The sequence below is a fragment of the Sinocyclocheilus rhinocerous genome, unplaced genomic scaffold, assembly GCF_001515625.1.
Source record: "Sinocyclocheilus rhinocerous isolate Xijiao unplaced genomic scaffold, SAMN03320098_v1.1 scaffold90, whole genome shotgun sequence".
Lineage (NCBI taxonomy): Eukaryota > Metazoa > Chordata > Actinopteri > Cypriniformes > Cyprinidae > Sinocyclocheilus > Sinocyclocheilus rhinocerous.
In genome coordinates, this window is record NW_015657969.1 from 642700 (window position 1) to 655040 (window position 12341).

Below are 12341 nucleotides of genomic sequence, written 5' to 3' on the forward strand. Positions count from 1 at the left end.
CCCCCGGAGCCGTGTGAGGCACGTTTTATTATGAATGCGCGCGCTTTATTTGACGACTTGTGGACTGTTCAACTGCAACACCCGCTGACTACAATGATAGAGCTTGGAATAGCCAGGACAATTTTTTATATAACTCCGACAGGATTCGTCTGAAAGAAGAAAGTCATATACACCTAGGATGCTTCGAGGGTGAGTAAAACACAAGCCAATTTTCATTTTTGGGTGAACTAACCCTTTTAATGATGAATTTGTTTCTTACAAACAAAAGGCTTTTTACTTAACAAGACATTAATTTAAGGATTGAAGTCTTTTGTGATTGTTAGGATTTTTTTAAAATCATTTTTTATATATTTAGCTGTTTAGACTCTCATTCTGATGGCACCCGTTCACTGCAGAGGATCCATTGTTGAGCAAGTGATGTAGTGCTACATTTCTCCAAATCTGTTCTAACAAATTCAGCTATATTTTGGATGGTCTGAGAGTGATTACTTTTTTAGCATATTTTAATTTGCACTATTTCTTTAAAGACTGCTCATCTTATCTGCTACAGTTCTTTTTGGAGCGACTGCCTCGTCTTCTCGGCATGTCCCGTCCATCCGATGACAAACCCAGCCTGGAGGGGGCGCTGCCGCGGCGTTCCAGCTCAGTGGGGTACATCGCCCAGGCCGAGGAGTACTATAGTGTTAAATCACGCAGCGAACTGATGTTTGAGAAGCAGTCTGAGAGGCATGGCATGGCTGCTCGCCCCACTCCCAATAAAGAAATACATATAAATAATAGTTTCCACTATGAATTTATCTTATAAAATAATATTTTAATTAATTTAATTATTAATTTAATAAATTCTTAATCCATTTAATTTAATGATTAATTTAATTACATTAAGTGCATGCACAACATGACCATAACTAGATGGTGCTGTGTGAAAAATTTATTGAATTATTTATTTATTTATTTTTAAAATATAAATATAATTTTTTTCCCACAAGCTAAACACATGTTTCTACTTCAGGAAAAGGACAACTGGAGTGGGATTGCCAGGACAGTGGACCGACTCTGCTTCTATGCGGTCACTCCAGTTATGACGTTAGGAACCATCTGCATCTTCCTGACGGGCATCTACAACCAGCCACCAGCGCTGCCCTTCCAGGGAGACACTTTCACCTATACAGAAGAAAACAAGCGCTTTTCATGACCTCTGTACACCACAACAGTGTGCTAGATGAATAATGAATAATAGCCACAGCACTCTGTGAAATATCATAAAGGATATTTTGACAGCAATGCAAAGCATGAATATAAATTACTCTCCATTTAGGCTGCTTATGCAGGCTTGATTACTTATATTATGTATGTGGTTTAATAAGTGTGCCAAATGAACCTCTTCCGCTGTGAGATGGGGAATAAAATAATAATTCTTGTCTTTTCCTCCTGGGTGTAATTGTTGTTTCAGTGGGTAATCAAAGTTTTTCCACAGCCATTTTTGTTGTTATTGCAGAACAATCTCACAGGGACATTTTCAGAACAGAAACAACCTAATCCATTGAGAGGATCATGGACATGCAAGGAAAGTAGAACCCACTATTTTAAATGATAAATACAGTTATAAATGGAACAGCTCACAAACCAGCTCTGAAAGTCTATTATGCAATTATATAAATAAATCATAAATACTGCACTGCAATGTTTCACCGGGTTTAGTATTGCACTCAAAATCTGTTCATCACCCTTCCCCTTTATAATTAACACTGGTGTGTTATTGAAGTACTTGAGCTATTATACAGCACCACGGGGACAGGAGAAGGAGAAAAGCCACTGGAGTGAAAAATATAGAGGTTTGATTATGCATAGTGTAATAGACCGTAGTTGATTCATTCAATCTTTAGGTCTAAATTACTTCCTGTCATTAAAGTACATAAATCTTCCTTGGTGGTGGAAACACAGAGAAGCAGACACAGTAAAAACAGGTTTGAAATGGAGAAAACGTGATTTTGTGTGCAAACCTACCCATGCAAATGTCACTGTCATGATGCAAGGGTTTGTGGTTGTTGCCAGGATGTTGCTATGTGGTTGCTAGGGTGCATTGGGTGGTTACTAGGGGGTCACTTACTGTCCCCAGTGAAAAGAGCCCACCTTTATATTTTTCCCCTACTTTAATGCAAGTCAATGGGATTTTTTGCTTAATTTTTGTCTGCCAGGCGGGGAAAAAAAAGAAGACTGTCCTTGATTTGCACAAATAGTCCAATTTAGCACTCTCTCCCTATCAGTACACACATAATCTTGTAATTTAAGCCACTGCTTGGAGGCTCTAGTAAACTCAGACTGTCATTATCTTTTTTTTTTTGCAGAAAAGACCAAGCCTCAGATAGGAGGCCACACTGTCCTCTCTAGAGTGTATTTGCCCCATTTAGATGAAATGAGGATTTTCCCGCCATTACAGTCCAAGGCCCTTCCCTCCAGCTCAACCCTTGCTGAAGTTGTGGAATGAATAATTAATAGTCCACATGCTGTGGGTTATTAAGTGAAAATAACTCAGTGCTCTGTCGTGTCTGGAAAATGATCTGGAAGTTGGTAGTAACTTTGATCGATTGACTCTTAAAAACCTTGTTACTGTGGTCCACACAAATTGGCTTTGAGATTGGATCTGAAATCTAAACTGGAGATTAATCCAAAATTGCTGACACTGGGGGGCCGAAGAATAGATCTATATCCCCACCACAGGGACCACAGCTCCTCTAGACATTTGTCCATTGGTCTTGATAGAATGGCTTAATGGCCTGCAATCGCTCTATTGGAGAGTGTTTGTTTAGCTTTGTGGAAACGGCCATCCATCTGCAGAGTGGTTATGCTATTATAATGATGAGAGAAAGAGAGAGAAAAGCTCAAACCAGCGAGACCAATAGCTTCAAGCAGGCTCATCAAACAGGCATTGTGACTACTGAACCAAAGTGATCTATCAATCTTTACTTGAGTAACACTGATGTAAGAAAGTATCATGTACTAAAAGCAGAACTGTAAAGCTCATCTTTTTGTTAAAGGACATTTACGAATTCTTACATTTTATATTTGTAAATATGTTAATCATCAATCGCATTTCCCATAATTTCTGGAATCTGATTAGAATCTCAACTTGCAATGCCCAGTCCGTGAAGGAAACACTCTTTTCTAGATAGTTTGTTCCCATGAATTGATGAGCGTGTTAACAAAACCCTAACTGGTTCATAAAAACTGGGTCGCAATTCAGTCCGAATCATTCAGGCAGTTCTTTTTGTGACTTAATAAAACAGTAACACGATACTTCATAACACAGAGAACAAACAGAATGATGGATTAAGTGAATATTTATCTACAATCAGAAACATACCTGCAAAATCATCCTAATGTTTGCCAGCGATAAGGACTTGAAGTTCAACACCTGCACGTATAACGTCTTGTGAAGGACTCTCACTCTGCAGGTAAACACATTTTCCAATCAAAGAGCTACAAAACATTAATATTAACCTACATGAAAACATCAAAAGTACATATCACTGTTTTTTTGGAAAATATATTTTGGAGTGTTTGTACTTATTTATGGGTTTGTGCACGCTTGTATGCTAAGTTGCAATGTATTTTTCTGTTCATCTGCCTATTTAATTGTTGTTAATGTAGTTTTGATTTGTTAGCGATTAAAAAGACAGCTTTCTGTCCCTATACTGCCATGAGTAATGTTTTTTTTAGTGTGTATTTTACATTTTTATTCTTGTAAAAACATATTTGTTTGTTTGTTCCTTACAAACTGTGGAGAAATTTTCTGTAATAACTGGCAGCATGACAGAGATACCGACCATTCCTTTAACAGCATGCTTCCAAAAGGAAACTCTGGCTTAAAGGGAACAAGTATGCAACCTCTCAGCTTGTTCTCAGGACACACAGGTATCTTGGTGCCACACAAACATATTCCACCCAGCTTTGTTTATTAGGGATAAGCAGCCCTGTGGCAGCTGTCAGACAGCACCGCTAACCCACTTCATTTTCCAAAACAGCATACGCTCTCTTTTTTGCCATTTGAGTAGAGTAGGAGCAGCATGGATTGGGGAATAAATTTAACGTCTCCACAACATCTAGGCCAGCAGGAAATTAAAAAAACTCTAGTTCCTCCCACTCAAAAGCAGCAATGCGTTCTGAAGCCGGTCCCCCCTCCATCCATCTGGAGGTGTTTGTTTACCACCCTGTTTGCACAGCAAAAACAGCATAAGGAAGCAGAGCTGACAGAATCTTTCTATCTGACGTTCGATTGCCTCGGGAAGCAGTGCTTTCCCTGCTTCTCATAGCACTTGTCCAAGAACAAAGGACAAGCTTTTCTGTTGTGTCTAAAACTATGATATCCAGATCTCACTCTAAGCATGTGATTATTACGAGATCACAACTCGTATATACATTAGTAAACCTGCCTGGCAATACTATTAAAGAAAACATACATAAAAAGTGAGATCAATCTTTTTTGTTTTGCTTAAAGGTGCTAGAAAAGGACTGCAAATTTAGCTCATGTCTGTATGATCAGAAGGGGGCACACTATCCCAAATGTGCGAGAATAGAACTAAAATGTCATACATTGTGACAAAGATAAGTTGCAAAAGCAGTTGCGGCCACACACAGCTCTGCTAAAAGAGCACACTTAGGGGACAAATATGAAATCAGGCGCTAAAAAGCCCATGAGTCAGACTGTGCTGCAAATGAATCTGACAGCTCCTTTTTTCCTGATCTGATTCTTTCCACCCTGTGTGATTAAGAGTGCAGGTTTATGGGGCAGAGCCCACTGATCACTGAATCTCTATGGTGAGGTCCCACAGAATATGTGGTATGATTCATGCTGACATACTGGGGCCTGATCTGGGCCCGACTCCAGCCTCCTGGCTCCATCTGCTCTGGTTCTGAAGTAAGGATGAGTTGGAACAAAATCAATAGGCAGCCAGGATGAAGGCCAGGGATGATGGTGAACTGCCGAAACTGTCCATGTTGGATGAGTTTGCTAGGCCACTTCAATTTAACACTCAAAAAGGTTTTGTTCAGCATCATATGGCAAAACATGACATATTTTCTCAACTTTTTTTAAACAGAAATGCTTATGACAAAGTACTTTATTATATTATTTGTGTTTCAGTGAACCAGTTAAAGATGTCTAAGACAGAATTCCTAAGGCAAAGAAAGTTGTTTTTCTATTTTAGACATGGCTGCCAACAATAATAAAGCACAATAAAGGTTTTCTACCTAATTGTTATGCTAAAAACCCTAGTGTTTCTTTTGAAATTCAAGGGTATTTTTCTTTACATTTTAGAGTCAAGGCCAACATTTCTGGCCAAAACAATAGTTAAAATAATGTTTTTGCTGTTTCATGACTGCTTGTTTTGTGTTCCACAGTAATTTTAGGTTTTGCAGTTTTGCAAGGTTCCAGTTGAGGCAACTTCACATCTAGTTTAACAAAGTTTTGTTAAATGAGCTGCATATTTCACATATTCTCATGGAAATTAAAATCATTTAATAGCGTTTTAAGACTTTAGGGTATGTTCTTGACTTTCAGAAATTGACTTTCAAAAATAAACCTACCCTGAGAAATATTCACTAGAGTGAAATGTGTGGCAACTAGCACCGATTGACCTCCCATTTATGAATCTTTGAGTTATTCCTGTCACTCTTATGGTTTACGCTATCATAGTCCTCCATCATTTTGGTTTAGACCATAACATTAGCCACATATAGTCCCACAAGTGGCCAAGTCTCATGCGAATATAGCCCCTCTATGAGCATCATTACATATTTCAGACAAATACTTTGCGTGCACTGCTTTTATAGAGTTTCTGAAGCAGGGCGAACCAGCGTGTCCTCATTAAAATGAATACGGCCGAAAGCCTTTTATCCTCGTGGGAAATAACCGAGCGCGCGAGTCAAATTCACTTTGCCGCACCACCCACAGGAGGAGCGCGCGCCCAATTGAATCAACGCTCGCAGCTGCCTTTGGAAGCGACGTTCACTTGAGTCCCCGTGGGTACGCCGCACACTTCTCTCTGTCTTACTCTATATACCCACTAGTCCACCTCTGAAAGGTACAGACCCCTAAAGAGGAGAAGAAAACGAAGGGAGGGGAAGGGAGAAACAGGAGAGACTGCAGTTGGTGCATGGCATGAAGACGCGACTGTTGGTGACCCGGCTGAGCATGGCACATTATGCCAGGATCTGAACTGAAACGGGGAGCAGATTCGGGCTCTTAGATATGGGTGTTGATAATAAGAAACCCTTAAGTTTGCAGGAGCAAAGGGTTAGGAATGTGCTTGATGTCGTTCGGTGTGACGCTTTGGATGCGCAAATCTGGATGGGATGAAATCGCGTAACCGGGAGCCAAATCTAGGCGCTTAACGTAAGACCACCGATCTGAGCTCCCCAGAGCTGCGTTAAACCACATCTTCTGCCCCTCGCAGCCGTGTTAAGGGGGCAACCACAGAAAGTTTCGCGATGGCTCTCGTCATGGAACCTGTTAGTAAATGGAGCCCCAGTCAAGTTGTGGACTGGATGAAAGGTACGTGATGCGTTTTTGGTCCCTAAACCCATCGTTTACTAACCTAATGGCGCTAGGTAGTAAAGAAAGAACATGATGTCTTGCATTTCACTTGATATATATCAGATCATTTATGTTCTAGTTGGGCATTCTTGATGTCTTTTCTTCCAAGCAGTGAAGCGTACATATGTCTGATGTTAATGATGGCAATCAGGGTGTGAATTAGCCTACTGTATGAGCTGGACTCTGACACTCAGTTGAGTGACTCGAAGGAAGTTAAAACAAAAGTCTTAAAAGTATGTGTTGTTTTACTTGTATGTTAGTTTCAATTAACGTTTTCCGACAACATTTAGTATCCACAAAAGTTATTTTACAAGTTAGTCGGAAAGCACTAAATAGCCGCGCTAGCAAACAGAAGTCCTGTTTGCCTGAGGAGGTAACCATAGCAACAGTTCGCTGCGCGAGCGCTTTCCGTCAGGATCGGTATGGGATGAGGACAAAACACGATTAACGTAATTATTTATCTCTTTACTATAGATTTTCACAAATGTATAATCTTTTTGTTTAAAATGTCGTTAAGATAGTTGACGGTTAGCTAGGGACACTAAATACAGTTAGAAACACTGATCTATATATAATGTTCTCTATTATAGATCAGTGGTTAACGTTAGAAACGTCGACAGAATAGGCTAAGTTACTGACAGAAATTTATTTAAAAAGTCGACCGCACTGAAAGCCATAGATATCAAATCACGTAATTCAGCCAACAAAAGATAATTAGCGACTTATCTACAATCATGAGAATTTAACTTTGCTATAGCACATTAAGGAGCTTGAACTGCGAATCAACACGACATAGCTGTACACTAACAAGTTACCAGTAACGTTAGGCCTAATGGGAATGCTGGTGACAGAGCATCAAAAACCAGCTTTTTCATTAGACACGGATTAAATGAGATGATTTTATGGGGTCCTTAGATGCAATGTGAAGGAGCTTCCTCGTGTATTAGTTGAAGAAGAGAAGCAGAATCTTTGATGCGCGGAGGCGGAGGGGGCAATTACGCACCTTCTCTGCTCTCGTGGGCGTGGGCGGCGTGTCCAGATTCGTCATCACAATAACAAATCGAACAGTGAGTTATCGAGGTTGTATGACAGGATTCGAGCGCGTCCCAGTGGGATTATGAGTCCAGATTCGTCATCACAATAACAAATCGAGCAGTGAGTTATCGAGGTTGTATGACAGGATTCGAGCGCGTCCCAGTGGGATTATGATTCACAGATCTGTGATATAAGGCTTGTTATCAGATTTCAGACATAAAATTGTTCTTCATATCATGTCTTCGAGCTAATATGTAATGACGAAGTAGAAATATGCGAGAATATGAGAATAGCATTAGGTTTTCTGCATTTGCAAATAATGAAGGTTATGACAGCAGCACATTGTGCTATTTTAATAGTTTTTTTTTTTTTTGCATTGGTTCACAACTGCTATAGAATTTGGGGAGTAACATCCCCCTATATTCAGATTACTAACACATATGAGTTTGATTCTGAAATGAATACGTTTGGTCCTGAATATGTGGTCAAAGCTTTAGTCTGGAACTAAATTCTCTCATTAAACTATGGTCTTTTGCATGTGCATGTGTACTAGAATTATGCAGAGTTTGTGTCTTGTCATTTGTGCATCAATGTGAGCATCTGTGAGGAACAGCTGAGAGACTAACCATCAGAGCAGAAGACTTCTTTAGGACTGTAAAGAAGGGCTATTTGCCCTCATTTTGGATTCAAATGGTTGTGTACCACTTTTAGAGATTGTAATTAAGCCTACATTTATTGTTGTGCTCTCTATCAATTTGTCTCATGATTCATCCATTCAGACTTGTACTTATAAGCTGTAATATCTACCTAGACCCATTAGTGGCTTGGTACTGGCCCCCGTTTACTGTCCCAATTACAAGCACATAACCTGCAAAAGATAGAGCTGCGGTATTTTACCTGCTTGTGAAGAGCAGATTAATTTAATAGCACAGCTAATGCAGCTTACAGGGAGACGGGATGTAGCTGAATCAGTCTGGTTCAGTCTGAATTGAAGTAGAGGCTTATTTGCTGTGTGTGTGTGTGTTGGAGGGGTACATATGTACATGAGCTTTAGGTCAAACTACATCTGTGACTTATAGCAAATTTATTTTTCAGTTTGTGACTCAGAGAGTCAGTGAGTGTTTTGATCGATGCATGTACATGCTGCGCACACCCCCAGGCCTACACATTGCACTCAGCACACCCCCTCTATGGCCCTCTCTAAATGCCATTATTAAAGTCTCACTAATGCTGGAATGGTGTATTGGTGCTCTGAAGGCTGCCTGGAGTGGCACAAACTCATTTACTTCAGAATCAGCAAAGCATTTGGAAGAGACCATAGAACGGTGGGACGGAAGTCTCAAACAGCTTTGTCTATTCATGATGACACTTTAAAGTGATCATGTGGACACAAGACTAATTTTGTTCATGTTGCAGACCAGGAAATGATATCCAGCACCTGAAAACAAAAAACAGACTTGAGTCCCGTTCACACCAAGAACGATAACTATAAAGAAAACTGTACAACGCATAATCTTGTTTATTGTGCGATGCAGTTTTGCCATCTGCCACTTTAAATGGTCGAGCTCTTTAAAGCAGGATTATCTGTTAATGTTTTTATCATTCATCAGCTTGAAAAACACATCTGAAAATGATTCCAATGACATCGCTGCTCTGTGCTATTATCGTTATGGTCGTGGTGTGGACTCTGCTATTCTTTTAAATCAAAAACGATTTTTAAAACTATATTGTTACAGGTATCATTATTGTCCTTGGTGTGCATGGGCCTTTAAAGGGATAATTCACCCCAAAATGAAAATTCTGTCATTAATTACTCACCCTCATTTAGTTCCAAAACCGTAAAGACCTTTGTTCATCTTCGGAACACAAATTAAGATATTTGTTATTAAATCCAAGAGCTTTCTGACCCTGCATAGACAGCAAGGGAACTACAACATTCAAGGCCCAGAAAGGTAGTAAGGGCAATGTTAAAATAGTCCATGTGACATCAGTGGTTCAACCGTAATTTTATGAAGCTACGGAAATACTTTTTGTGTGCAAATAAAACAAAAATAACAACTTTATTCAACAATTCTTCTCTTCCGTGTCAGTCTCTCTGCCACCATTCACGAGAGTACCACGAGTCCACGACATATGCGTAAACAAGGCGCAGCGCATGCATGTTCTACGTCAGCAGCACCACATGCATGCGTCGTGATTTATATGCATTTAATAAGGAGGTGTGGAGCAGAAAGAACAGAGATGGAGAAGGATTGTGAAGATGAAGATGCAAGCAAGTGAGACGTAGTGCTAGGACTGATTATTGTTAAATGGAGGATTCCTAAGTCTTGCATTTTTAATGCTTTTGAATGAATATATAACTTTCCTATGTTTAATTGTTGTGGTGTCTCATATGCTGGACCTTTTAATAAACAGTGGTTATAAGATGAGGCTGAGGATGCAGCAGGACATTTAATGGTACATCAGCCTGTACCCTGTAGACTTACAAGATTTAAAAGAATGATTTGCTCCGTTCTGAAATAGCATGGCCTCAGTGTCTGGTTAAAAGGTTACAATCAACAGATGTTGCAAACCAACAAACAACAATGTGTTTGTTTCAGTGTGTGACTGTTTGCAAGAGCTGCACAGTTTGGTCAAAAAGATCTCAAATATTGTGTTTGTGATTTAAACAGCAATATTGTAAACATTTAACTTGTAAAGTTGCTGATGCTTATATAATCAAAATCAATATAATTTATTTAATTAAAAATAATTGCAAATAATAATATAAATAATATAATACATAATTTATTATTTCTATAATCATTGTTAAGTGTGAAACTCATTCATCACACCAATGCTGTTTTGACTAGATAAAGATGACAGAATGATAACTTTAAAGGGGTCATATGATGCGATTTCAATTTTTCCTTTCTCTTTGGAGTGTTACAAGCTCTTGGTGCATAAAGAAGGTCTGTAAAGTTGCAAAGACTAAAGTCTCAAATCCAAAGAGATATTCTTTATAAAAGTTCAGAGTCAGCCACGCCCCCCTAAAACGGCTCATTCTAACACGCCCCCACATATCTACATCACTATGTGTGAAGATTTGATTTAAATAGTCAAAAATATTCAAAACTTGAATATTTTTGTATTCTTTTATTATTATTATTATTATTATTATTATTATTATTATTATATAAAAAGAAATTATAAAAGAAAAACACATCAACATACAGTAAAACTATGAAGCTATATAACAAATGTGGATAATTTTTTTTTTTTTAAATGGATTTAATTACGATTAATTATTTTAACTGTATAAATATTTTAATATTTTGCTAAAATTCAGTTGTTTCATGTATTGAAATCTCATGTTCCAGTGTTGAGTATTCATGTGATGTTTTGCTCTCCATGCATTTTTCATCAAAAAATCGAAGTACATATTATGACATAATATTGCAATTTGCATAGAACAACTTCTTAGTGTTACTTAAACAAAATTTGTATATAATGATGGCAGATTTTAGTTAATTGAAACGTGACCTTATAAGGTTAGTCAAGGCATTTCCTTGGAAATAATTAAGCCAGCTGTGGCCTTCTTATCATCACTTTTTAAAGATCGAACACCTCTTTTTTATTTTTTTATTTTTTTTTACAGTGTTCGGAATGCAACAGCTGGAAACAGAGCTTCAGGGTGTCTGTGGGTGTGTATGACTGCTCCTTCCTCTTGATTAGCTTTCTGACCCGCAGGGCTTTAGATCTAATCAAGTTCTGTCACATCACTGCAGCCTCACAAACTCTGATAGACAGCAAGCCTGCTTTCTCCATCTCTCTATCTGCAGTTCTTACTTTGTTTCTCCTTTTCTTGCTCTTTCCCATAAGTGCTATGTATAATGATCTCCTGCGGCTATCAGTGTGCGTCACTTTCCATGAATACAGTATGCTCATTTAGTAAAAGCATCAGAGACACAAATCCCATGCTTTTTTTGTGAGAAGTATTAGAAATGTTAGAAATAACATGAAGCTCTGGCATGAGCTATCCAGCTTAACCAGTCAATTCTTTTATCCTAATTATTATTAGAAAAAACTTTTTCAGGTCCTATTTTGTATGTTTCAGGCCCTATTTGTGGAAAGCGCCATGTATCTGCTATGCTGGCCAACACATTCCAGAGAATAGAGAAGTAAACATCTCAGCCTCTGATTGAAGGCCCATCTCTGATGCCAATGTCTGCATCTCTGAAAAGATTAGGGTGGAGCACTTTGGCTGAACTAGAACCAGCATCTGTGGTTTCTCAGTTAGACTGTGGTCCTGGTCTTTCTGTGCTTTTGTGGCTTGTGGTTTTACTGGGAGGCGGCAGTGCTTCAGATAGAGTCATTGCCTCGGAGGGAGTGTTCAATATAACTGACCGCCGCTGGGAGCTGTGTGCTAGAGCCTATAAATCTGCTGACGGACCATTCAAGTCCTGAATCAGTACCTACTGAGATATTTTGGTATCAAAATCAATTTGACTGAGAATTGTTCATCACACGGATGCCACAATGAATAGATAAAATGATGAGTCAGAGCTCTTTTATAATTCATTAGACTCTGTTGTGCTCATTTAAATATCAACTTTGTCTCAGATTTTCCTTTGGAATAATAAAACTTGAATGTTTTTTTGTAATATATTATTGCATAAAATAATAATAATAATAAAATGATTTATTATTATTTTATAAAAAGAAAATTAAA

The 12341-nt window shown here is 38.6% G+C and overlaps 2 protein-coding genes across 15 annotated transcripts in view; both read left to right on the top strand.

The window, feature by feature from the left end:
* LOC107721830 (acetylcholine receptor subunit delta-like) overlaps positions 1-2488 on the top strand; it is an 11020-nt gene extending 8532 nt beyond the window's left edge. The window contains exons 11-12 of the mRNA XM_016530001.1: positions 551-779; positions 2349-2488. Of these exons, the coding sequence (XP_016385487.1) occupies positions 551-779; positions 2349-2488 (369 nt within the window). The remainder of the gene's footprint in view (positions 1-550; positions 780-2348) is intronic.
* LOC107721875 (connector enhancer of kinase suppressor of ras 2-like) overlaps positions 1-12341 on the top strand; it is a 112265-nt gene that overhangs the window by 5991 nt on the left and 93933 nt on the right. For 13 of the 14 annotated variants that reach the window (XM_016530065.1, XM_016530063.1, XM_016530052.1 and 10 more), the window contains exon 1: positions 5986-6553. In XM_016530065.1, coding sequence (XP_016385551.1) covers positions 6490-6553 — 64 coding nt within the window. In that variant the 5' untranslated portion in view covers positions 5986-6489. Of the gene's footprint in view, positions 1-5985; positions 6554-12341 lie in introns of those variants that run through there. The other variant, XM_016530053.1, reaches the window with a different exon arrangement.